The sequence below is a fragment of the Eublepharis macularius genome, chromosome 7 (genome assembly GCF_028583425.1).
Source record: "Eublepharis macularius isolate TG4126 chromosome 7, MPM_Emac_v1.0, whole genome shotgun sequence".
In the NCBI taxonomy this organism is placed as follows: Eukaryota; Metazoa; Chordata; class Lepidosauria; order Squamata; family Eublepharidae; genus Eublepharis; species Eublepharis macularius.
Window position 1 is genome coordinate 112,197,647 of NC_072796.1, and position 26,649 is coordinate 112,224,295.

The 26,649-nt window shown below is 41.6% G+C and overlaps 1 protein-coding gene across 1 annotated transcript in view; it reads right to left on the minus strand.

The window, feature by feature from the left end:
• The window catches only part of RGS22 (regulator of G protein signaling 22), a 102,413-nt gene that overhangs the window by 53,674 nt on the left and 22,090 nt on the right, over positions 1-26,649 (minus strand). Inside the window, exons 7-15 of the mRNA XM_054985761.1 lie at positions 25,206-25,347; positions 23,965-24,048; positions 22,780-23,380; positions 21,203-21,364; positions 19,312-19,486; positions 17,049-17,212; positions 11,158-11,266; positions 7,352-7,477; positions 4,094-4,195 (exon numbers count right to left, since the gene is read on the minus strand). Coding sequence (XP_054841736.1) covers positions 4,094-4,195; positions 7,352-7,477; positions 11,158-11,266; positions 17,049-17,212; positions 19,312-19,486; positions 21,203-21,364; positions 22,780-23,380; positions 23,965-24,048; positions 25,206-25,347 — 1,665 coding nt within the window. The remainder of the gene's footprint in view (positions 1-4,093; positions 4,196-7,351; positions 7,478-11,157; positions 11,267-17,048; positions 17,213-19,311; positions 19,487-21,202; positions 21,365-22,779; positions 23,381-23,964; positions 24,049-25,205; positions 25,348-26,649) is intronic.

A 26,649-nucleotide genomic window follows, 5' to 3' on the forward strand; every position in this document is an offset into this window, starting at 1 on the left:
AGAATGGCATAGGGCATCTGGCTGAAGGACAAATGATCAACAGGGTAAACCTTTTGGAACTCGGAGCCATCAGATGAAGTATGGTGGAATCTCAGAATCTTCCCACAGGTCACTATATGTTTATACAAAGGACAACTCCGAGGCCGACTGGCTAAGCCAGAGAGTAATGAACCAAGCAAAATGGATGCTATCAAGAAACCTGAAGAATCTTTCAAGCATGGATCCCTGGCACCTCTACTGAAGAAGGGCCCATTGATGCAGGGATCAATACGACACCCTGGATCAGCTCTGACAAGCCTCACAGTGTGGAGGTCAAACACAAACAACTAATAGGGCTGGACTAAGCAGAAGGCATGATTGGTACTATGCTAACCTCCAGGAAGAATTCCACAGAGTATATAAAAAATTCCTGCCAAGTTCACAGAAGAATGCATGGATAGAGTCAGGTAACCTTTTGGGTCTAGTTACTATCTTTCAAGAGGGGTTGAAGAAAAGAATACCAGCACCCTTAGACAACAGGCAGTGACCATCCCAACAATTAGGGGTTCTAGGAATGGACATTCCCTTATATATCACCTTCATGGCAATGGATTCTAAAAGGGGACCTCATTGTCGAATCTTCCAAGGATTCGCTGGTTTTTCCCCACATGAAATCTTAATCAAGTATTGAGAGCATTATTTACAAAAGATGCCTTGAGCCTATGACCTCATGTCCCCTAAAGGAACTGACCTTTAAAGCCATCTTTCAGATGAGAATAAAATCAGCTAGACAAGTGTCAGAATGGCAGGCACTAGCAGTAGATAGAGATCCATGCCCTTTCCTCCAAGATGGTACAGCAAGTTATGAACAAAAATAACTTTCTTCCAAACATGAACTCCATGTTTTCATAGGACAGGAGAGCTAGTACTTCCCTCCTTCTAACCTAATCCAAAGCGTGGAAAGGAAAAAAAACCTCACTACCTCGATATAAGTAGAGATGTGAGATTCCACTTGGGCAGGACTAAACAGTTTTTCACAAGTCTGGGACGCTAGTTGTGTGTTTGCAGGAAGTCCTCCTTGGGAGTGTCCTTTTCTTGGCTAAGTAGGTAAAGCAGAGGGTACATAATTCTGGCATGTCAAGCCAGAGGTCTGGGGATGCCCATAGACATCAGGGTGCACTCAGTAAGGGAAACAGCCACACAGGCAGCCTATAAATCCTTTAGTCGTTAGAAATGATTGATAAGGTGGTCACATGGAAATCAGTATATTCTCTCATCAAGAAATATAGGATAGATAAGTTGTCCTCCCCAGAGACAACCTTCAGCAGGAGGGTACTACAACACCACCCTCTAGGCCTGGAAGCTGGACTACCCACTCTGGGGCACACTGCAATTATATGTCCCAAAAGTAAGGACTGCCCCACTCCTAAGACCACCGAAGAATGGAAGATTTGTATTCATTTACCATGAAGCTTCCTTTCTCGGTGGACCAGGAGTGGAGCAGTCCTGCTCACCCAAGTTTCTTGCAGGGCGGCTTCTAGGATTGGATGAAGAGTTAGGACGATAGTCTTCCTCCCAGTGGATTCAAGGGAGGGGCCTTTCTACTTATTTTTTAAAAAATTGAGGGGAGTTATTATTTTCCCTCTTGGTATCATGATGGGGAGTCAGGGCTTGGGAACAGACTGGTGATTCGAGGGACAAGCCCCTCCCCTCCGGGATCAAAATCAGCTGACTGACCCTGCCTTCGGAGAGGAGGAGCTATAGGGGGAAGAACAAAGTCCAAATCAGCCAACCAGATAAACAAAGAGGGGTCTGAGAGGGAGAAATTCCAGGAATAGTGACCCCTTCAGCGTTCCAGAGATGTATCAATTTAGCATGTGCTAATTAGCATGTGCTGGGGAGGAGACGAAGAGACGAGGCAGCCACCTTCCCGCCTTCTCTCCCAGCCAAGGGCCTGGAGGAAAAGGGGCACTGCAAGCAGGAACAGCATGCAGGTGGCAGGAGGACCTGCCAGAGGGGAACATGTGCCAGCAGCCACCCGAAGGAACCGGCCAGGGAGGCACCTCTAGCTGTGGCTGCACACCCAGGTAGGCAGGCGGCGGTGGTGCTGGAGCTGCCCGTGAAAGCCGCCTCAGACTGGCTGGAGTCCCCGCTTCACTGAAGAAATATCGCTGGGGAAATATCTCACCTCCCCCAGTCCTGTCTGGGGTTTGCAGCCCCTCGAGGGGTGAGGAAGGGGGTGGGAGCAGGGCCACTCTGCTCTCTGCAGAGTCAGCAGCTGGAAACTGCTCGGGGGGCCGGAGAGGCTCACCAAGACCGCGCCAGCTCTCTCACTTCCTAGCCCAGCCTCTCAGCCCTCCTTGCTGCCGTTGCCAGCTGGTCTGCCCCATTGTAATAGAGGCCTCATGTCCACAGATGGGCAGCTATCATTTACCTGCCTGCCATGAAAAGCTACCTCATACCAAACCTCTGTTGAAGGGACAGGATGTCCTTCTCCAGACCAGTTGGCAGCTCTCTCCTCACTAGTTCGTTTTCTTTTCGAATTCAGCATAAGGTTGTTCTTTCCGCCAATATAATAATTCTGTAGCTCTTGTTAATCTTTCACCTCTGATTTCTAGCATTAAATTCATTTTACTTTAATTACATCAGCATTTTCTTAAAATACAATGCATGTGCTTGGCGGGGGAAGGGGTTCAATACTGGACTGGTGGAAGGGATTCAGGGAGTGCTAACGGTCCACGGGTCAGGGGGTACAATACTTGCCTTGCCCCAGGCAGTGGCAACCCATGCTACACCACTGGCCAGCACTGTGTCGCCACTGGTGGCAACAGCACTAGCACTATTCAATTCCAATTTGAGTATGGAGCAGAATAAATAAAGCAACACCACCCATTACATGGAAGAAGTGCAGATGGAACACAACCAAGCCAATTGCATTGGTTTTGGCTTGACCTTGAAAAATGAGGAGTAAATTTGGAGTGCAGAAGGGGCTAATGCAGATCTGCTAAGACCTGATTTGCACATTACCAAGTCCTTGTAGCCTCCACATGTCTACCCAATTCCTGTCTATTAGACAAGTACTGGGAGTTTCATGTTCAGAACTAAATTCCTAATCATGCATGGGCCCAATTTCAATTAGAACTATGCTACACAGGGCAGAGAGGGCTTAAGCCCCCCATACAGTTTTCCTGACCTGAAACTACCCCAGGGACCCACTATTTGCCCTGTTTGGGAAACTTATATGGCTCTATATAAATTTCTCCAATGGACAAAAAAGCAGCCTCTCAGGGTCACTGCAGGTCAGGAAAACATTGCTGACGGGAAAAGCTTAAGATCCCCTCATAGTACACTGTGGTCTCAATATGAGTCAGGTCTTTCCCCACTGGGAATTATGTCTGCAGCATAGAATTCCCAGTGCATATCTGACTGAAAGGACCAGGGCAGACATGTGGGGGATATAAGGCCTTCGTAATGTATAAATCACACCTTAGACGATCTCAAGCATTCAGCATTTTAATTCTTATCTTTAAATATTTTTGTGTAAATGATTCATGGCATCTCACACTAAAGGAATTCTGTTTCTGCTTTTCAGTCTATCGACTGATATTTTACTTGGGCGTCTGCCAAGTTCTTGGTTCTATTACAGAACATAAGCATGGGCAAATTTCACCTTAGAAGTGAGAATCTATTCAGTTCCTGTTTTTGATATGAATAGCCCTCTAGATGCATACAGTGCCACGTAGTTTTTTATTGATTGTACAAGATTTGTGTTACAGGATGAGAAAAATAACAACTAGAAATGATGATACTACCACTCTGGTTATTTAAATAAAAACATTATTGATATGACAAATAAGATAATACTATTTCCAGATAACAAGGAGCACAGGCAACAAAGCAACCATGTAGGAACGATTTAAAATAGAGGGGGGGGGGGGAGATAAAACGACATAAAATGGGGGAAAGATCCAAGCAAAAAACATGCCTGGTAAAAACTTAAATAATTTCTCTTACTCCACGGAACCCATTTAAAGTTTCTTTTGTTGATCATGTCCCCTCAAGTAATTTTCATTGGAATTAAAGAATCTTGTAATAGGACTTATTTATGACTTACTTGAGCTTGTTTGCATAATTTGTAAGGATGAAGGGTTTCTTGGTAGAAAAGCTGATGATAATCTTGCAGGTCAAACCAAAAGTACGTGCTGTTCTTCCAGATCTGCAGATGGGGAGGGAGAAGAAAAGTTACAGCTACCCAATTTTCAGATTATTTTTTTTAACATTTGAATTTCCAGTGTGAGTAATTGCTTAGTGCTCCTTGGGGGGTCACCACAAACCACACTTCATTTAAAAATGCTTGAATCGGGTGTTCTATACTGGCAGGAAGACAGCATGTGTAAAGATGCTGCCACTGTAATACATGCTGCATCTTTTACGGTATCCCTTTTGCACATAATTGGCTATTAAAATTGTTAACATGTGAAGATTAACCACGTTTGGATGGAATTAAGCCAGTAATTCATAATGCACAACTTAAAATTTATGCTGTGTTGGGACAGCATTATTTTCAGCCATCGCTGAGATCATTAAATGTTTTCATTCTGACTATCGTTTCTTTTTTATTATCCATCTCTCAACCACCCCTTACTACAGCTTGGTGGTGTTGCACAGAACTAAATACTTCCAGAGGGATACAGCACTTCCTGACCCCTGCTAGTTCAGAGGCTTTTCTACAGAAATCAAATGATTTTATTTTGAAATTTTAAACAAGCACCAGGGCCTGTGGTTAGGCACTCAGTGCTGAACATTTCAGCCAGTCAAAGGTGAGGCAAATGTTAATGTTTACCATTAAGACTGTACAGCATGTGGAATTCTGGGGAGATTCTTCAACAATTCTGCATATTAGCTGGAGGAATTCTTATTTTTCAGTCCTAACATACTAGATGTGATCCAGTGAAATCAATGGAATGACCTAGATTGCCCCCTGAAGCTGCTTTGAACTCCACAAGAGACAAAACAAAATACAGATATACAGTATCGGTCTTTTGTCCGTAATAGACCTAATAGGGGGTCTCAGGATGCGGGTTTGTGATTTATATCAGAAAACAGTGAGGTGAGGAAAGGTTAAACACCCTGATGCTGCTTTTACAATCAAATCAGCCAATTCCACAATAAGACTCACATGGCTGCTTTGAAGTGTAAAAACAAGAGGTAAATCCTAGTCATGGAGTTCCCAAGTAATGTTTAGCATGACTGTTCTGCATATTGCCACCCAAGTGCCTTCTCTCATGGTGCTCCTACTGGCTCCCAGGCGAGCTGCATTCCGCAACCCATCTTGGACCTGGTGGCAGCAGCACAGGTTGGGAAGGTGAGAACAGGAGCAAGCTGTGGCTGTTGCTTTCTCCTACTTGCTGCCCTCTGCCAATACTGCACTCCAAGTGGCTGCTCAGGTGGTGAACTGGCCCCATGCAAAATCCATTGAAATCCATGAGACGTACTTCCAACTTCATAATTGAAAAGCCAGGAAGGCAAGTCATCTTTTTTCACACTCGGCCCATCCCCAAAACAGAACCTTCTGCAATAGTTCTGAACAAAGACTCCAAGTGATTAATCACTTCACCCTGTTTTTGGCATATGCATCCCACTGTGACACTCATCCTGGTTGATTTCAGAGAAGGAATGTGGTTGTGTTTCTCAAAAACCCAAAGAGATCCTTTTGAAAAATGAACCTTATTTAATGCTGGTGGTTTCTTCATATTTTTATTCGGACAAGGGCAGAGGTAGTTATTGCCTATGAAAATGCACCCCACCCACTTATCTCACTTCACACGGTAGAATTTTCTTGGCAGCAAGTTCAGCTCAAATCTGAACCATGTGAGGGCGGGGGAAGACTGACAAAGGCTTCTACACAACACCTTGCAATTAATCAGTTTTTATTTCTTTGAAAGCACTGATACAAGTCATTACACGGCACATACATAGAACTGGAAACCGTGGTGACATCATCAGAGATGTCACAGGCACTATCCAACAGATGCCAGTGAAACTTGTGCAATCATATTTCACATAGCACTATCATTTCTAAGGGCTTTGCTAGTTTTTGGGAGAATCGCATCTTTCTAACAACAGCCAGTTGTTTGAACGCTACCAGAAAGCAGAAAGACTTCATTGATGAAATATGGAAGCAATGAGAGGCAACAACAACACATTTGATGGATGGAAGGGACCACTGATTCTTATTTGTTGCCAGTAAATGGTGCTTCTTGTAAAGATCTATTTTTGTCAAGATACTCAAGTCCTACTCATTAAACCTTCCTTTTCCAATCAGTTCTTTCCCAGCAACATTCAGATCCTGTTTTCCAGCCAAGCCACCCAAGTGATTGCTCAGCGAATCACAACTGGGAAAATGTTGATGCACCACAGGAGCTCGACTTTCTGACGGCCATTGATGGTGCACAAGTGAAAGGAATCTGTGTTGCCACTTACTAGGTTTAAACTGAAGATCAACGTACATCTTATGTTTAACATATGGAGCTAACAGCAAGACTCCAGGTGTGAGTTCCTCATGGCAACTCAATTTAGCAGCACCACAGGGGCCCTATTCTGTTGGGACTGAGGTGTGGGGAAGAGAAGTGGTTCTTGCCTTTCCCCCTACCAACCATTTTCATGGCACAAAACATAATTCTCCAATCTGAACCAAGTCCCTGAGGTGCTTCTCAATTGAGTTGCCACAGAGAACTCACAGCTGCCATATAGATGCAAGTCCCTGTGGCAATCACATGTAATATGTAGTTTGGGCCTGAGCCCTGCAGAATTACCACAGGAATTTGAGTCATCCTCATGTGGCAGAAGTTTGAATTGGCCTTGGCAACACTGCCTGCTCATAACAATACTTGATTTTTAAACAATTGTATAGTGTTTACTTGAACTGAGGTTCAATCCATAAACAGCTGTGAAATTCACCAGATGGCCTCAGGTAAGATAAAATCTACCTCAGGGGTCACCAACCTTTTTGAGCATGTGGGCAACCTTTGGGATTTTAAGATGGAGTATGAACACCACCCTAAAACAGCTGCCACAGCAGGCAAAGCCAAACCTAAAATGGCTGATACTGCAGCCATGGAAAACTCTTTCATTTGAATGAGGGCAGCCAATAACAATGGCCTTTTGCACTTTCTGAAAAAACTTGGTGGGTGCCAGGGGAAGTAGTAGCAGGCATCATACTGTCCATGGATGCCTCTTCAGAAAGCCCTTATCTAATTTGCCTTTCCTAACATGACTAAAAGAGTGAGGTTAAAAAAATGTGCCAAACTCCTATGACAAAAGGAAAGTACCGATGTAAACAAAACATCAATTGATAAGAAAAACCTCATACCTTATTCCCAGATTTTTCACAGAACTCAGTGAAGACAAAGCCAGCTCGATTTTCTGTGTTAAGACATTGTAGCATTCTTTCCATTTTAGAACTCCCCAGTTCACAAATATCTGGAGATATTTTGCCCTGCATAATGAAAAGCACAGTTCTGTGAAACAGTCATTCCATTGGACCTTAACCTGTTTTAAAATGGCTGTTACTTCTCATATAAAATAAACAGCACAGAGGTCATACATAAATACCGTATCAATCTAGCACATTTTTATCCCACCTATCCTCCAAACAGGGCAACATGCATGGTTCTTCCCTGTATTATCCTCACAGCAACCCTGTGAGGTAGGTTAGTCTGAAAGAGAGCTACTGGCCCACTATCATCCAAGGAGCTTCATGGCCAAGTGGTTGAACCTGGGGGTTCCCAGATCCTAGTCTGCCATTCTAACCATTCCCAACACTGGCTGTCATCTGATTTCTTATTGCGAGATAGTTAGATGTGGGGTTGGATTTAGACTAACATTTCTGCAGAAACAAAAACTTCTGCCAGTGGACTGTGGTCTTCCTGCCTTTCTCTCTGATGGCCGCCCAAAACTCCTGAGGCATTTTGGCTACAGGAGGTATAAAAACCACAGTTCACAGATGGAAGTCCTCGTGCCCATGAAACATTAGTTTGGATCTATGGGGTTTTTATCTCCAATTTAGTATGTTGGCACTTGCGTTACTATCCTCTCTCCCTGGACTCTTCTCACTGTAAAATGATTTTATGCTCCTTGGTGCAGGGAACTGGTGGGTCTTCGTTTATTTGTTGCCCTTATTTGATGCTAATTCATAAATATATTTTTGCTGCTTTATACCTCTAAAAAGGCTACTAAGGGTATCTACAGGCCCCCAAACTTGCTGGTCTTGCATACTGTTTTGCTAGAATTGTTCTCCCACCCAGCTGCTTTAGCATTCCAGATGTTTATTTATAATTACAACTATACATCTGGAACTCTGTGAGGTGAAAAGCAGCAGGGAACAGGGGCACTGAAACACAGATGGAGATACAAGAGTTACACATCTCTGACCTCCCCTTCCCTCAGTTCTTTCTGCCTTGTAGTTTCCCAAGCCTGCTTTAATTTAAAAAAAAAACTGCTGAGGCTTTTACAAAAAATTGTGTCTATCCTCTTAAGTAAACTTAAATTGATTTCCATGTATAGTATAGAGCAGTGATCCACAACATGGTGCCCGCCCATATGTTTCCATTTGGTGCCCATTTCCTTCTTTCCCAAAGCAAAGAGCTATCAAAGCAAAGAGCTATCCTAGCTTTACTTATCATTGGAACAGGAAGTACTTCAAAAGATCCCTAGAGACTTTATGTCTGTAAGAAGCACCCATTCATAAACAGGGCCATTTCCCCACGTCTTCTCCCCCTCCCGAAAAATGGCGCAAAACTTACGGAATGATGCACCTTCATGGCGTGATTTCCCAACATGACTTTGCTTCGTGGTGCGATGATGTCAGAAAATCGCGCTATGAAGGCATGCCGTTCCGTAAGTTTTGCGCCATTTTTCGGGAGGTGGGGGGAACATGTGGGAACAGCCCAGCTATCTTCATCACAGGAAAACATTTGGCTTGGACCTTTCCAACAGTCTTTGGCCCTATGGCAGCCATTTTGAGGTTGGTTACACTCTCCCTCATGACAGCTGTTTTCTGATGGCACCCACTATCCCTTCTCAAATTCAAAAAATACCCACAGGCTCAACAAGGTTGAGAATCACTCGTGTTGAGACATGCCTTAAATATAGGATGAGGCTTTCTGGAACCCTGGTTTTGGCCTACCACACAGATGGCCAACTCACAGGTTACTGGCTAGATGGGGCCCCTATGTCAGATTACTGCATGATATGGACAAATGTCGTATATTTGGTGGAAGCCAGGACGAATGACAGAAGAATGTTAATGTTTCTGAACAAGCAGTCATTATTACAAGATGGTCCTCTAAAGTAGCCACAAAAGCTCACAGAAGGAGCCCCTCCAGGTGAGAGGAAGGAGGTGGGCAGGGCAAGTGCACACATATGCACGAACAAAGACATAGTTTGCTTAAGCTGCCAAAAATCCTTGGACCCAGCCCTGGGGGTAGGGTGTGTGTGAAGGAAGAGTGAGTTTTTTTTAAATAAAATTTTTATTGGATTAGAATCATTTGATTTCACATTACAATCAATTCCCCCATTTCCCAATTTCTAACCCCCTCCCTTTCCCCCCCTTTTTGTAGACTTCCAACAGTTTTCCAACCATGGTTGTTGGGGGTTTTCCGGGCTGTCTTGCCGTGGTCTTGGCATTGTAGTTCCTGACGTTTCGCCAGCAGCTGTGGCTGGCATCTTCAGAGGTGTAGCACCAAAAGACAGAGATCTCTCAGTGTCACAGTGTGGAAAAGATGTAGGTCATTTGTATCTACTCAGGAGGGGTGGGGTTGAGCTGAGTCATTCTGTAAGAGTTTCCCAGGGTGTGGAATGCTAATGGTGGGAGGCTTCACTGTATCCTGAGGCGGTTCTTTTGCATATGGATTGGTGCTTGATGTGCTAATCTTCTCTGCAGGGCTATTGTCGGGTGTGGAGTGTTTTGTTGGCCTGGTGTTTTTCAGAACTGGAGCCCATGCTCTGTTCATTCTTAATACAAATGACCTACATCTTTTCCACACTGTGACACTGAGAGATCTCTGTCTTTTGGTGCTACACCTCTGAAGATGCCAGCCACAGCTGCTGGCGAAACGTCAGGAACTACAATGCCAAGACCACGGCAAGACAGCCCGGAAAACCCCCAACAACCATCGTTCTCCGGCCGTGAAAGCCTTCGACAATACAGTTTTCCAACCCTTTGTCCCTTTTCCCTTACTCATTTTAAATTCATCTATCTAACAAACATATACTTTCCCTTTAATCTAAGCAATAATTCTTTAACTATTTTTAATACTCTGTACCCTATCTTTAAGTCCCTTCTTCCATATTAGGCAAACAATTTGTCCCATTTTTCATAATTTCAAATATTTCTATAAACCATAAACCATATAATCCATACATTCATATAAGTCAACCAATTTAACTTATACTCTATATGTTACTTTTTCTGCATATCTTATCTTCATTCTACTTTAGTTATATTTAATTATATTATTAATTTCCTTTTACTTTAATTATACATCTATATAACTAGAAGAGTGAGTTTGATACAGAAAGAGAAGCAGCCAGACAGCTGTTTTGGCAGAAGCACCTTGGAGTACAATATCCCCCCTTCCTCTGATAATCTAGCATGAGGGAGATTGATCTGCCTCTTTACTTCCATCTGTACTCTACTAGAATATTTATAAAAAAACAAATACTACAAAAGCACCACTAAGCCTTGTTCAACTAAAAGAAACAAAATCCAGGAAATGCTGCCCCTGAAACTTCTTGCTGCTTAAGGAGTGGAGAGTGCATTATATTTCCAGTCCCCAAATATTGTCAGGAGAACAGAATGGCCACCAAGAATACTGAAGTTGGCCATTCAGCCCCTAGAATGGCCAGATTTAATTTCATAAACAGGATGGACTCAGAAACGGCCATCCGAGACAAGACCATGAAAGAGACAAGCCTGCCTCTATGCAGAGGCACAGCACAGAGTCACAGACACTTGGCCATTCAGCCATTTTCAGCAGATCCAGGAACTTCATAGAATTATAGAATCACAGAGTTGGAAGGGGCCATACAGACCATCTAGTCCAACCCCTTGCCAAGTGCAGGATCAGCCTAAAGCATCTCTGACAAATATTCATCCAAACTTCAAATAGTACTCACTGGGATCATTTCTGCATAGGTGAATTTTCTATCTAACTGTGGCTTCAAATAATCAGTTTTGTCAGGAACTGTGGTCACACGTGTCATGCTGCTCCTCACCGTTGCTGGCCTGGATCCACAGATAATATATTCAAAAGATGCTGGAGAAGAGCTAGAGACTATGCAACATACTACAAATGTGCACAGAAGATAATGTTATTGCTCTAACCAAAATAAAAGGGCTCATAACTAGTGTTGTTACATCTGCACCCAGAGTTGGTGTCTTTACCTTTAACTGTTCCAAAACATTGAGAGATGGTGTAGCCACTGTAGTACGTCCAACAAATTCCACTTACCTACTGTGGTCACAATTAGTGTCCCACTAGCAGGAGAAGAAGATAGAAAGTAGGCAATGGAACTGGTGGAACAACAGGACAGAAACCAACTGACAGTATTTAAAACACCAGATTAGAACCTGGCAGCTTTCCTTAGGACAGATGTGCATAAAATAATATGTGAAGAAGTTGTGAAGAGAAGAAGCAGCAGGCAACAAATGGAACTAAAAGGCAGCAGAATATATTATAAATACACAGAAGAAAGAAACCCTTTTTTGTATATTATGTAATGGTTGCTTTGACCATTTGTGGTGATACACTAGAATAGGAGCTGGACTTAAAGACACAATATTCAAACTGCCACAAAGGAGACCTGTGTTAAGGTATACACATATGAACAGATAATTGTCCCCATATGGAAAGACTGAGACACTGGTTTCCATGGTCTCTTTTAAGTATTTGTATACACAGACATGGCAAGGCTTGATATACCATCAAAGGGGGGAAAGGGGAGAAAAACAGAGACTTAAACATTTAACTTTATTGTTTTAACCCAAAAAATGAGTGAAAAAAGCAGTACAATAGCATTAGCAAAAAGGTGGCAATTTTAAGCACTTCAATGATTAACAATTCATTTGCAACCATCCAATAAAACTATTTACTTTACATAATCCTAATGTTAAAATAGTATTACTTTTAACCTGAAGTTAAGGGAGAGGAAGAAGAAGAGCATCTGCTTGGCACACAAAAGGTCCCAAGTTCAATCCCCAGCATCGCCAGTAAAAAGGACCGGGCAGTAGGTGATGTGAAAGACCTCCACCTGAGACCCTGGAGAGCCACTAGCAGTCAGAGAAAACAATATTGACCTTGATGGACTGATAGTCTCATTCAGTATAAGGCAGCTTCATGTGTGTTCCATGTGCAGGGTGGATAAAAATCAATGATTTTTAAAAAAAAATTTAAAAAATCAGATTTTTTAAATTTAAATTGGATTTTTTTAATTTAAATCGGATTTTTTTGATTTAAATCGGATTTTTTAAATTTAAATTGGATTTTTTTAAATAAAATGCTTTTTGAGGAAAATATATTACCATTCAAAGGTTATTCCATCATGAAAAAAGATTAGTTTTTAATTATGTAGAATAAGGCTGTATATGTTTAATTTTTTTGGTAAATAAATTCCATTAATCCATTCACAATGTCATGCTCTTCCAGCGGTTTTTGTAAGATTATTGGGCAGTTTCTCTGCCTACAAGATATTATCACAGATGCTTGGTTTTGCAGTTCTCAAAACTGAATTTGTGTCAGCTCAGCAGAGATCACATGCCTCTTCTTCACAGCAAAAATGTTATAACATGAACAGAGTTGAGAAAAAGACCTTAATCCTATTGTTCTACAAACCTATGAAGACAGAATCAACCCCTTCAGTGCTAAGTTTCAAGAAGTTCAGTGAATAGGAACAATATTTTTCTGACTGTTTGGAGTGGAATAGATCTGCACAAGAAGAAACTAAGTGTGAGGAGGGAGGGGCAAGCAGTACAAAGTGAAAGTGAAACTTTTTGAGCACAATACTGCACAAGTCTTTGGATCTTTTGTGTGTATGACCTGAGGTTTATCACATTCTTTCCTTGGAGGAAAAAACCTATAATGGCAGCAGGCCGTAAAAGAGACCCAGTTTGGGAATACTTTAATGAAGTTCCTTTACCTGTCGTTAAGGCAGGCATGCGTGCAAAATGCAAACACTGCAACAAAGAAATGCGAGGCCTGGTGGCCTGAATGAGGCAACATCATGAGAAGTGCTGTGATGAAGATGACCAAAGAAACACATTTGAACAGGCAGGATCTTCAGGTTGGTGAACATTTTTATTGAATCTTATTTCTAAAGACTGCCTTGAACTGTCATGTTTGAGCAAAATTATATTTCTTATTATTACTGCATGTTACTGTCATTTGGTACAGTTATGAAGAAAAGCAAATATTCCTTTTGAGGCAGTGCTGTACAATAAGCAGAAATTGTATAAACAATAAAATAACAGCATTGAGTTTTTTGTTTAGGGCAATTCATTGTCAACATTAAGGATTCTGGAAACTATCCACCTTCAAGATCACCATCCTCCTGTTCTTCAGTTTCAGAGTTATCCATCCCGGATAGTACTTCATTTGCATCATCATCAGACACCCACAGTATATCACCTAAAAGAAAGAAAAAACCCTTCCCTCCTGGAACCACCATAGATAAGTTTGTGATAAAAATTAGCGGATTAGAAAAAGAGTTAATTGATGAAAAAATTGCCCAGTTTGTTTATGCAACGAACTCCGTCTGACTGAGAACCCACATTTCATTAATACGGTTCAGTCACTGAGACCAGGATACAGTCCACCCTGCAGAGCAGATGTTGCAGGGAAACTGCTGGATAAAGTGTATGACAGAGAAATGGAGCAATGTGCAACAGCTCTGGAGGGTAGAATTGTTAACCTAATGGGTGGAGTAATGGAGTAATGGGTGGAGTAATGTCCACAATGATCCTGTTGTATGTGCTTGTATAAAAACAGAAGAAGGGAAAGTCTTCCTTGCACAAACAATTGATATGTCAGGAAATGCACACACAGCAGAATACTTACAAGAAGTGGCAGTAAAAGCTATAATAACATGTGAACAAAAATTCAAATGTCTAGTACGCAGTTTGGTCACAGACAATGCTGCAAATGTATCCAAGATGAGAAGAAATTTAGAAGAGCAGGAAGGGAATACAAAGCTAATAACATATGGTTGCAGTGCTCATTTGCTGCACCTCTTAGCCAAAGACTTAAGTGTTCCAGAAATAAAGACTAATGATGTTGAAATTGCTAAATACTTCCGTAACAATCATTTTGCTACAGCAGCTCTGAAAAGGATGGGTGGAACCAAGCTAACGCTCCCACAAGATGTTAGATGGAACTCTGTGGTGGACTGTTTTGAGCAGTATATCAAGAACTGGCCTATTCTGATGACAGTTTGTGAACAAAATCGAGATAAAATAGATGGCACTGTCACGGCCAAAATCCTCAACATTGGGCTTAAGAGAAATGTTGATCATATGCTGAGCATCCTGAAACCCATCTCTGAAGCTTTAAACAAAATACAGAAAAATTGCTGTTTTATTGCTGATGCTGTTGAAATTTGGAAGGAACTGAGTGAACACGTAAAAACAGAACTACACAGGGACAGAATTAAATTACAAGCATTAAAAAAACGAATGGGACAAGCACTGTCTCCAGCTCATTTTTTGGCAAATATTGTCAATATCCAGTACCAGGGTCAAAACTTAAGTGCTGAGGAAGAGGAGTTAGCTATGACATGGGTATCCAGCAATCATCCATCTGTAATGCCAACTATAATAAACTTCAGAGCTAAGGGGGAACCATTCAAGAAATATATGTTTGCTGAAGATATTTTAAAGAAAGTCACACCAGTGAACTGGTGGATGTCACTTAAGTACTTGGATTTAGAGACTGTTCAAGTAATGATTTCACTTTTAACAGCAGTAGCTTCTTCTGCAGGCGTTGAAAGAATATTCTCTTCCTTTGGACTCATTCATTCTAAATTGAGAAATCGTTTGGGACCCGATAAAGCAGGAAAGCTTGTTTTTATTTTCCAGATTATGAACAAAGAAGAAGATGAAGATGACGAGTGAGCTACAGAGGACAGTATTTTAAGTTTTTCATGTGTAGGCTGGGCTGACATTCTAAGTTTCTTAAAATATATATATTTTGTTTAGCCAAATTAGTTAACAAACATGGATGTTTGTTTAAGCAAATAACATATGCTGTAATGTTATAATTTCAGTTGAATAAATAAAACTATTTAAATTGTTATTATTAAGGTAATGATTATTTTTCTCCTTCCAATAAAGTACAACAGAAAAGTTGTCCAAATATGAATGATAAACCTAAACTGGGGATAATTCATCTCACAATAAATTAACTATAATGTGTTTCTAATAGTATTAAAATCAATATTTTATACAACTGTAAAACTAATATGAAAAGTTGTTATTCTAAAAATCTTCATCTACTTGCATATTAAAGTTATACCAGCAAGAATTAGTCTTTATGTAGAAAACTATGATTTAAATCAAGCCTTACTGACTAGTGATTTAAATCGTGATTTAAATCAGTTTGATTTAAATCAAATCCACCCTGTCCATGTGTTCGTCTCACTTGGCTAGTCCAAGAAAACAACCACCCAGGAGCAGAGAAAAGTGTTGGGTTGTCCCAATGGGATGCAAAGATATGGATGGCAGGTGAGGCAGGAGATTCAGACAGAAGGAGGGAGTCCCTAGCTGAGGCGAGAAGGTTGGCGAAGACTACGTCAGAATGAGAATCAGGTAAGATTTAGGCTAATGGATATGGAGGGATGGTACAAAGAAGAACAGCAGAAAGGGAGAAACTAGGTCATTTGTTTGTCCTGGAGAAGGGAGCCTATTTTTTCTGTGTCAGTGGGGGAGCAACAGAAGAAAGTCTGGGGGACTAGATCAGATCAAAATGGCTTGAGGAGACTGGCCATTTTCACACGTCTCGGCATAGCACTAAACTCATGGAACGATGACGTCAGAAATCGCACCATGAAGACACCCTCATTCCATGAGTTTAATGCTGTGCTGAGATGTGTGCAAACAGCCCTTTTATGCTCTTTTACACCTGACTTGTAGAAGGTGGGTGTGTCTGTGAGGATGTGCATGGGGTACTGCAAGCCTAATGTCTCATAGGGTGGGGCAAATGATCAACAACAGAGTGGGCTGAAGCTCTGGTGAGTTAATGGGTTGGCTCATGTTTGGCTCAAGGGAATGCTGGTGAGGCAGGAGATAAGGTTCTCCTACTATTAGATCAGGGATAATTTTGAGTATGTGAAAGGCCAGGGTGCAGTCAGGAAACATGGGTCATTAATTACGGCCTGGATAAGAAGCTTTGGAAAGTCACAGAAAAGGGTCTTGAGTAGGGCATGCCCATGGAAAACTGGCAACTTCCTCCTGCTATTGCCCAAAATTTCTGATCACAATTCTCGTTTGACTCTGTACCTCTGGCTGAGCAAGGCCAGGGGATCTAGGGGGACTCCAAAGTATGGATTCAGAGGGAGGGGGGGTTAGGATAACATAACTCCATTGCAGTAATTTAGATAGTCCCCAAACTGGACATGTGAATTGACCCATAAGGGTATGAGGAATTTATCTGAGTAATAAAAACAGCCAATTTACAAAACTAGAAGACAACAAAAAGAGTTGGAAATGTATAATGAGTGAAAGTATTGAATTTCATCCCAGTTGTAGAAGAGCAATTACACTCAGAAATGTTTCACGTTGAAAACAGAAATGACTTATAATTCAGATTAATTTCTTAATATAACAATGATATTTGATTCCTATATTAAATAACACAACTCAAATTTTAAAACCAAAGAACCAAACCTTGGTTTTATTGTGTAGACCCTCCCCACACACTTTTCTCTCTAAACGGTATCTATGAGATGGATGCGGAGAGCAGTAAAAATGGCCCTTCATAAGTAAAAAGTATTTTCTATGTAAAGATTTCAGTGCTTACCGTTTTGTGCTAATATCTGCGAAACGGACCCATGTGTCAGGATCCTCTCTGACAGCACTTTGACTCCGTGGCAAGACTGCTGATAATAACTTGGTAGGTCTATGATAAAATGTATCAGGCATAACAGCTGTTGACAGAGATTTTGGAGAGCTGGTTTCCCCTCTCTAATAAAAATTACAGGAGCAGAGAACATCTCAGAATTTTTTTTTTGTTCTGCCATTTCGTATATATATCTCTTTATTAACACAACAAAATACACTGAACGGTCAATACTTTTCCTTCGTATCTATTCAAAATTAAAGACCAGCTTTGTACCAAACTCAAAAATTGTTTCCAATTCAGGACAAGATCTATCAAGAGCTGTAAGGATAGCTCTTGAGAACTCTGAGAAACGTTCTAGCACATAGTCTCCTTGGTCATTGCTTACGGCTGTTGTTATTCTTAGTTGAGACAACAGTCAACAACTCTACAAACCAATTCTCATAAGAAAGCACATTTCTGATAGTCACTCATCTTCCAAAGATTCATCACTGCAAGGCTCGCTGATCATCTAGAACTGTCTCAACTGAAAAGTATTTAATCTCTGAAAACTGATCTGATGTTCTACCAAACATCTGACTACCAATGAGTATTTTACAAATATTCACACGTCATACTTTAAACAAACTGTCTGTCTAAGTATAAATGGGTTGATGTTTTGGCCCAGGCTAGCCTGATCTTGGAAGCTAAGCAAGGTCAGACCTGGTTAGTACTTGGATGGGAGACTACCAAGTAAATCCATGGTTGCTACGCAGAGGCAGGCAATGGCAAACCACCTCTGCCTTGAAAACCCCATGAAGGGTTGCCATAAAGCAGCTGCAAGTTGCCGTTACTTTACACACACATTACATGTTGCTCTCGCATTGCTATTACTTTTGCCTTATAATGCAATCCATTTATAAAAAGGCAATTTCCAATTACTAGGACTGTAGTTTGTGCCAATGTAGCAAACTTTGTGGGAAACCACAAACTGGTAGGTGGTACATAAATGAGTCACTCCTAGCATTGCCATAACATCTGCTTAATTCTGTGCTATGCAACAACTTTGAGCAACACTGCTTTGTTGCATTTGACAACAACGGCACCTGCCAAAACACACAGTTCTGCCAAAGTAATTACTTGCAAGAACAGGAGCTCCATCTAATGACCAATTCAAATACAGAAAAAAGGCATGTGCTACAGTCCTCTCTGGATCGCTTGATTTCAAAACCCTAAGGGATGTTGCATGTTTGAATGTTTCCACCCCACCCTATTAAACATCTGCGTACATGGAAAGGTAGCTAAACAGGGTGGAACAAAGCCAAATAACTGTAAATTAGTTGTCAGACATTAATATAAACATTGTTAACAATGATACTGAGCTATGTCAATTTTGGATTAACAAGATCTAACTTTAATTCATTAACAGAGTATATCTTAATTAAAATCAGAGGATATTTGCCCTGTTAGGGAAGCTTTTGTGTATCCCCCCTATCAGCATGGTCAGTTTTTCCAGTGGGCAAATAATGGCTTCCCAGAACTGTTTTAGCTTAACAAAACAGTGCAAGCAGGGGCTTAAAAGTCCTACTCTCTTATGCGGCTGTCCTGATACGAAACAGGGCCCCATGTGGCTGATTATTAAGTTTGGAAAAAAAATGCTGGGAGCTATTCGATTTAGTAGATAAACGTAATTTCCATTTCAGAAACGCTTGTTTCTTTCTGAAGACCCATTGCTGGAAGAGGAAAGGGAAACAAAAGGGGCATAAATATGGTCGTCATGCTCTGCTTTGGGTGCATCCCAGAAAAATCTGGCTGGCTACTGCTGGAAACATGATGCTGTCCTAGATGGGCCTTTGGTCTGATCTAGCAGGACTCCAGAGAGCCACCTGTTAAGTGCATTGAAAATGGCCTATAAAGAGAGAAAAAGGATCTTTGTACCTCACCGCTGTGATCCGTCCCACACTGGCCTGCTGGACATGCCTGTGGCTGACCACTGTACTATATTCAAAATTTGATCCTAACATGCCCTTGCTATTCTTACCTCAACATTTCATTCTGTTCTCCTCTAGTTCACGTCCCAGCTCTTAAATCTTATGTTCCCCATGTGCTCACTTGACCTGCCTTTCCGCTGTCAGAGTTTCTTAGGGCTCAGTTTACATAGCCCAGTGCTGCGTCTTACTCCGTAAATCACCTCATACATCAATGACATTGCAACAAACCATAACAACGGTGGCAACAGCAATACCTGTTGATGGAATAGCCTTGGCATGCACGATTTAGCTCGCAGGGGCAGCAGTGAGACCATCTGTGGGAAAGGATCTACATCCAGCCGTGGTTTCTGTTGCCGAGAATGCCAGAGTTTTAGCTTAGTGCTGGCAGCTTCTATGGCAGCTGTATGAGTGACACAAAATCTGGGACCCCTGGAGGGAGGATATACAAGAAAGAGAAGTCATAAATGGATGTCTGCAAGTTAACAATATAAAAATCCTGTATTTTGTGTCTGACGGTGTTAACCTTAGGGCACTTCTACACATTTCTCTGATTGGTAGAGGTACGAGTGGGGGTGGGGGGAAGTGTAACAGGAAACAACTCATTAAAGACTTTCTGCCTGCTGCAGGACTTTAAAGCTAACATTGTAAGATTAATCTGTTCAAAACGTTTGTGCTTTCTGGAGATCAATAGTTTTATTTAGAATGTAGGTGTGTCAAATGAGACTTTTGCATAGGGTTGCCAATTCTTAGGGGGGGGGGAATCTGTTACCTGGGCAGGACTTGGAGGCAGAGTCTAGGTAAGCCCAGTAATGGAGCCAGAGGCAGATTTTAGTGGGTCAAGGGACAGAGCCCAGCAGATTTGGACATGTCCAGTGGTAAATCATGGAAGTTAGCAGAGTCAGATGTAGAATTTTGATTTGTCTTTTTTTTAAAAAAAGAAGAATTTTGAGGTAGGGGTAGGGGACACACACTCAACTTTATTTCAGTCCTACTACTGGCCAAAAACAAAAACAGCCAGGCCTTTGTTTTACTTTTTGCTAACTTTAAAAAAAGACAGATGGCGCTTAGAGGCAGGAAAATGGAATCTCTACAAGAATGTGGATTGTCACATGATCCTGTGGCAAGGTCAGTCTTGTGTAGTGGCATTTACTGTCTCCAAGAAATGCATTATTCGTTTTCAGAGTGGCAGAGAATATGTAGTGCTGGGAACAGAGTGCTAGACTTAGACGTGGAAGACCTAGGTTCAAATCCACACTGAGCCAAAATGCTTATTGAATGCAAGCCTTGTGCGAGCCAGTATTTTAAAGCCCAAATTATTTTTACAGAAGACAAGTGGGAATTATTCACAATTTCTATTTGTTACTGAATGTGTGTTCTTCCTTTTGGCTTAGCAATTCACAAATTTACTACTAACACTAAAACATAAAGACAATTGCTCTCTATTGGCTTTGCCTGGTGGAATATTTCCTCCCATCAGTGAAATTCTTTTTTCCTCTTGTTTAAAGCTGAGACAATGGGTTGAATCCAGTGATGCTATTCCATGGAGTCTTAACAAAAGACGGTAACTGGCTCCAATCCAGTATTGGGGCTATTGTCTTGAGGAAGCTATCACACATGATACACATGCTCATGCTGCCATATACTGAATCAGTCCATCAAGGTCAATATTGCCTACTTATACTGGCAACAGTTCCCAGGGTCTCAGGCAGAGTTCTTTCATATCACCTACAATGTAGTCCTTTTAAGTGAAGATGCCAGGGATAAAACCTGGGACTTTCTGCAAAGCAGATGCTTTTCCACTCAGCCACAGTCCCTCCCCATCTACCAATGTTTCTGTTTAACATATGATTGATTTACCTTATTTACCCAAAAGGAAAATGACCCTGCATGTAGTAGTAGTAGTAGTAGTAGTAGTAGTAGTAGTAGTAATAAGGTGCATTAGCACATCATTTGAAATGGTGCATTAGTAATGGTGCATTAGCCTATCAATTGAAAAACTAACTTAAATATTTAGTCGGTTATCAAGAAAGTCTTAAGATAGTACCATAAATCTCTTTTTTCTCCCCCACCTCCACCCCAATTGCAGTTTCTTTTACAACGGGGAAGGGACCAGAACTGGATCAAATTCCTATTTCCTCCTCTTACCAGTAGAGAAGCAAGGGTTTCACTACATCAGACTGGATATGTCTTAAGTGATGCATGTGCCAGTTATCTCCATCCAGCAGATTTAGTTTAAACAAAACCTCAGAGGTAAGGTAATAATCTCCATTGCTCACAAAGTAGATTTTTTTCATTCGGTCAAGCTGTCTTGAATGAAGGAAAACACACACACAATATGCACATACGCCCATATGTTAATAATTCAAAATACTTAATCCCAACAAATCAAGAAACGGTCATGGGCAAATAACATTTTCAAATTAAACTCCTTACAACAGAAGACAGAAGTATTCTTTTCCCAAAATAGAAGTCATGACATAAGGTGTATATTTGAGAAAAACCACACCTCACTATGCATCCAGATAAGGTGGTTACTTACTAGTAAAGCGGCTGCTGCTCCTTGGGTGCTGAACAACAAAGAGTAGCAGAGCAATCTTCTGAGAAATGGTGGGTCATGAAAAAATAGTACTTCGGTGAAAACATGCCTTAAAAAATCTAATTTTGAGAAAGGTCCAATTCTTGTTAACATATTTGTTAATTCTGCAAGGGCCTCTAGAGTGCCATCTTAAAGCAGAGTTACACATTTCTAAGCACATTGACTTCAGTGAACTTAGAAGAGCAAAACTCTGCTTGGGATGGTCCTGTTAAGTAGACTTCTTAATTACTATGAGGGTTAGTGATTCTGTCTAACTAAATCCACCTCTGAATTTCTTTGAGGGGGAAAGGTCAGTTCCTTGATGAATTGCTGCTCCTTTCCTTACCCATACAGGAACTTACCTCAGAGTGTAGAGGCCATGTTGGATTGGAGGGAAGGAGGGGTAAGGCTAGATTTGCTCCACTGGAGGCAACAGCTCACTGATGGGTAGATGGTGCAAAAGGGAAGTGGAACTATACAATCCTGGACATCTCCACACATACACACCACTCTCTCCACTATCTGCCAAAACTACTGGGCCTTTAGCAAAATATTTATTATTACGTTATTTACAGTCCACCTTTTCTAAGACTCAAGGTGGATTACATAATATAAGTCAAAAGGATGGGGTATCCAATAAGCAAGGTAATAGGATTAGGATGAGGAAATTTAAAACAGAGTTAAAAACCTGGAACAAAGTTGAAACAAAACATGCAAGTATTAACATGCCATATTAAACAATTACATAATAGGATAATACATACAGCAACAGACAGTATGTACTATATACAGTAGTATAGCCCTTTCTTCAAGTGAATCAGTTCTGTTAGTACCCTCCTGAACCATTCAGCTTTGCATATTTTTGTGATGCCAGGAGAGTGGGAACCTTCCTGACCTTACCTATATCACCTCATAATATGGTATTATAAAGATGCTCAGAAAGTAATAGTAAAATTTGCCTCTGCTGTGTATTATTATATTAATGTACAAATAAATTGTTATTCTTTAATCATTGTAAACTGCCTTGAACCTACAAGTAAGTCCTTGATAAACACTTCATTAAAATTATAACTCACCGCTTAACTGAGCCTGCAGCTTCATTTGTTAACAGACCTGCTTGTTTGTAAGTATTAGAAACAAGAAATACCTTTTCTGCCTCTTGTGATCCTTCAGAACTTTCAGCCTTTCAATGTCTATCCAGAGCCACCAATACCTTTCTCCCAACGATCCTTTGATGAACCTTTTGAACCTTTCGAACTCATTTCTGCTGCCAATATCATAGGTCTTGTGACTGAGGCACCAGGAAGCCCTGGCTTCTGAGTTATCTTTCTCAGATTTTAAACTGATGCTCATTTTGCTTTCCTCATCTTCTAAATTACTTCCGACGAGCTCAGGCTTCTCCAGAGGTTTCTCCAGTGGTGGTTCCCTGCAAGGTTGACTGTCTGCTATCTCCTGTATAAACACTCTGGTCACATTCTGGAAATCTGTATCAAATGAGCTGGTAACAGGCTGCTCTCCACTGACCACCTCAAAAGAGTTTCTCAGTATATAATGAACATAGGCTAATGTAAAGTCATACACTGTCCGAAAAGCAAGTTCTTCTCCACTATGCAATTCTGCATCGTCTCCCTCCTGAGAACCAGTGCTCCAATCCTGCCCCAGGTATGCTCTTAGCACAGTGTGCGAAGGAGTCTCCGGAAGTGACACGGAATTGCCTTCATCGATGCTGTTCCTGGCTTGAAGAAGTGCTGTAGAAGAACGGTGTGGCTTAACCTTAGAAAAATATAGTTCTGCATGAAAACTGAACAAGATTCAAAGTCCTGCAGGATACTGGCATGAGCGTGCTGTCTAGTTATGCAAAATGTCTACAACTAAGCATTTAAAAATGGCCTTATATAGCGGGTGCCTGCTCCAAGACACTGGAATTCAGGTACCACCCCACCTGTCCAGGTCAGAGTTCAAACCAAAAGGTTTTGCTCTATTTACATGGAGAGACAGACAGGGAGACGGAGGAGGAGAAGGAGGAGATTTTATTCAGAGCAGTTTTTAAAAAACTGTTAAGAAGTTTCTGGCAATCTGAAACAGCTTACTAAAATATGGCAGTGCTAGACACTATTTTGGAATGCTACTAGTAACATCACTCTGTGTGCCTATTCTTCATCTCATCCTATATATTTACAAAGAAACAGGGAACTTATACTGTAATTGGCTGCCACTGAAACTCCCAGCAACTTGAGTAGAGAGTATGAAACCTTTTCTTTACTCCATTCTCTCTCCATTTCTCCCTACACAAAATGTCAAAGAAAAGCTCTCTACTACAAATACTACTTACCTAAATGACCACCATAAATGGTATGAAGACGTCCAGTAAGAACTGTAGAAGAAAGGCTATGTTCTTTTGGAACATACCTGAAATCTAGATTTAATCAGACTTAATGTTAAAAATGTAAGAAATAAAGGTACGCTTACTATTAGCAACCATCTTGGGTTGCCTCCCCTCGCCCCATGCCAAAGTACTCCTATCAGTCACGTTAGATTCCTTAGACATGTAATTTAACTGCAAAATGGAACCACTGCAAGTGGAGATGGGATCAGGGCTATAGCAATGGGAGAAACGGTGTTAATGCTTTTCTGCATGTCATTTCCATGGCTGGCAATGGTTTCCCTTGGCTTCGTTAAGCCATGATGGGGGGGAGGGAGATAAAGACAAGCAACCATACCGTCTCTATCTTTTTTTCCATATCAGATCTAAAAATAGCCCAGAGGGCCATTCCAATCAAGAGAATGGCAGGAGAGCAAAGAATTAATTCCCCTTTTCCCAATGCCATGACCCCAATCTCCACTGGTGGGGTCCACAGCTACTTTTTAAAGTTAAATTACACATCTAGGAATCTGATCATGAACCCAGTGTCATGCTTACTTTGGTGTTCAGTCTTTTAACAGAAGTAGCACACTTTACATAATGTCATACATATTAAAACAATCAAAAAGAATGCAAACAGCCCCAAACAGCAGGTTATCCACCTGCTAGCATGGCTAACATTATATGCTTAGTTTTTTGTTGTAGATTTTCTGGGCTGTATGGCTGTGGTCTTGTCATTGTAGTTCCTGACGTTTCGCCAGCAGCTGTGACTGGCATCTTCAGAGGTGTAGCACCGAAAGACAGAGATCTCTCAGTGTCAATGTGTGGAGATGATGTTAGCAGGCCTTCAACAATATATTATATGCTTACATATTTATAGCTCATCCATATCCCAAGGCACAGAGCACAAAACAACAATCGTATAACCTCTCTTATAGAGAGTAATTTCATACTAATATGCAGACATTTCAGATCTTGCAAAATTTGCTCCAACCATGTGTAACTTCCTTTGCAATACACTTCTGGTATGAAACTGAACTGGTGGCCCTTCTAACTACCCATGCTAGGCACATCTGGTTCTCACCACAGACATACAAGGACAGAGCCACACCCCAGTATGTATTCACATCAGCCTCTTGGGGTATGGGAGAGACAGTTAAGAGCATGGCAGCATATGTTATTTGACACTTAAATCATGTTGTTCAGATTACCTAGATACGAAAAAGACTTTGGCAGCTCAGAAGCAAAATGAACGTGGGAAGATGACACAGGCTCAGTAATGGAATCTGTAGTAATCAAGTGTTGACTTTGCCTGGCTAGCGTAAACCAGTCCTTTGTTTGTGTGATGGTAGCCTATTAAAAGAAACATTCAGTGATTTAAGTTTCTTATACTTTAAGCTTTTGGTCATGTTCTTGTTGGTGCTCTAGATTTGAGAGGAGAGGCCTTCACACTTCATTCCTTTGGAACTTTGTGGAAGATCTTAATGGAGACTCTGTAGAACAGAGGGGCCACAACGTGGAATCCAATCAGGGCCGGTGCCGGAGTTTCTGGCACCTGAGGCTGGGGGCAACTTCAGGGCTGTTGCTGTCCCCATGCGTGCACACCCAGACTGCAAGATGACATCACTGCCTGTGATGTCATCACGCAGCATGCCACTGCAAGCCGGCCTCATTGGCACAGCAGGCACTTGGGACAGCATGCAGGTGGCCTTCCAGCCCTCCCACTCAGTTGCCCCGTGTCGCCCCGGCCGCCTGCTGTGCCTGGCCCATAGCTGTGTGCAGGCAATGGCAGCGGCAATGGCAACAGCACGGGGCAACTGAGCGAGAGGGCTGGGAGGCTGCCCGCTCAGACTGCCCTGCGCTGCCGCGCCACCAGCACACGCTCCCAGCCGGGTGCAGCAGCTGAAGGCCAGGTGCGGCAGGCGGCGGGGGTGGCACATGGGTGGCTTCCCAGCCCTCCTGCTCAGCTGCCAGTGTAGCAAGCGCCCCCACTCCTGGCGCCCCCTCTGGCACCTCAGCGCTCGAGGCAGCTGCCGGACCTGCCTCCATGGACGCGCCGGCCCAGAATCCAATAGCACAATATTTGTATGTGTAAGTATGTGAAGTTGTATAAATTCACTACATTGCTCCTAAGCTCTACAAAAATCAAATATCAATGCTACTGCTGCTAGTTACATCAGGCAGAATTAATCTGAATCAATGTGCTTTTAAAAAAGCAGTACGATGCATTGGTTTTTACTATTTGTCTCATTTTAATGGCGCGTTTGTTTTTATATTGATAATTTATTATTTTAATTGTATGCCATCTTGAGCAGGACTCTGACTAGGTGGCATAAAAATCTTCTAAATAAGTAAGTAAATATTTCACACAAACATTTCTGGTATTGTATAAGAATGTGGCTACAACTAAATATTACAGAACATGCGTAGTCTTCAACAAATGCAGCAGCCCCACCTTCCTTCCTTCTCCTCTCTACAGAAATGTCTAATAACAAAATGTATAATGTGGCATAATGTGCATGTCCAATATTCCACTTCATTGGCTGCTTCCTCTCGGGAAAGAGAAACTCACAAGATGACATCGTTTATGTTACTAGATGTCACCTGTAAGTGAGCGAGACACAGGGCTGCTGTTTTCTGCAGCAGCCTTCCATT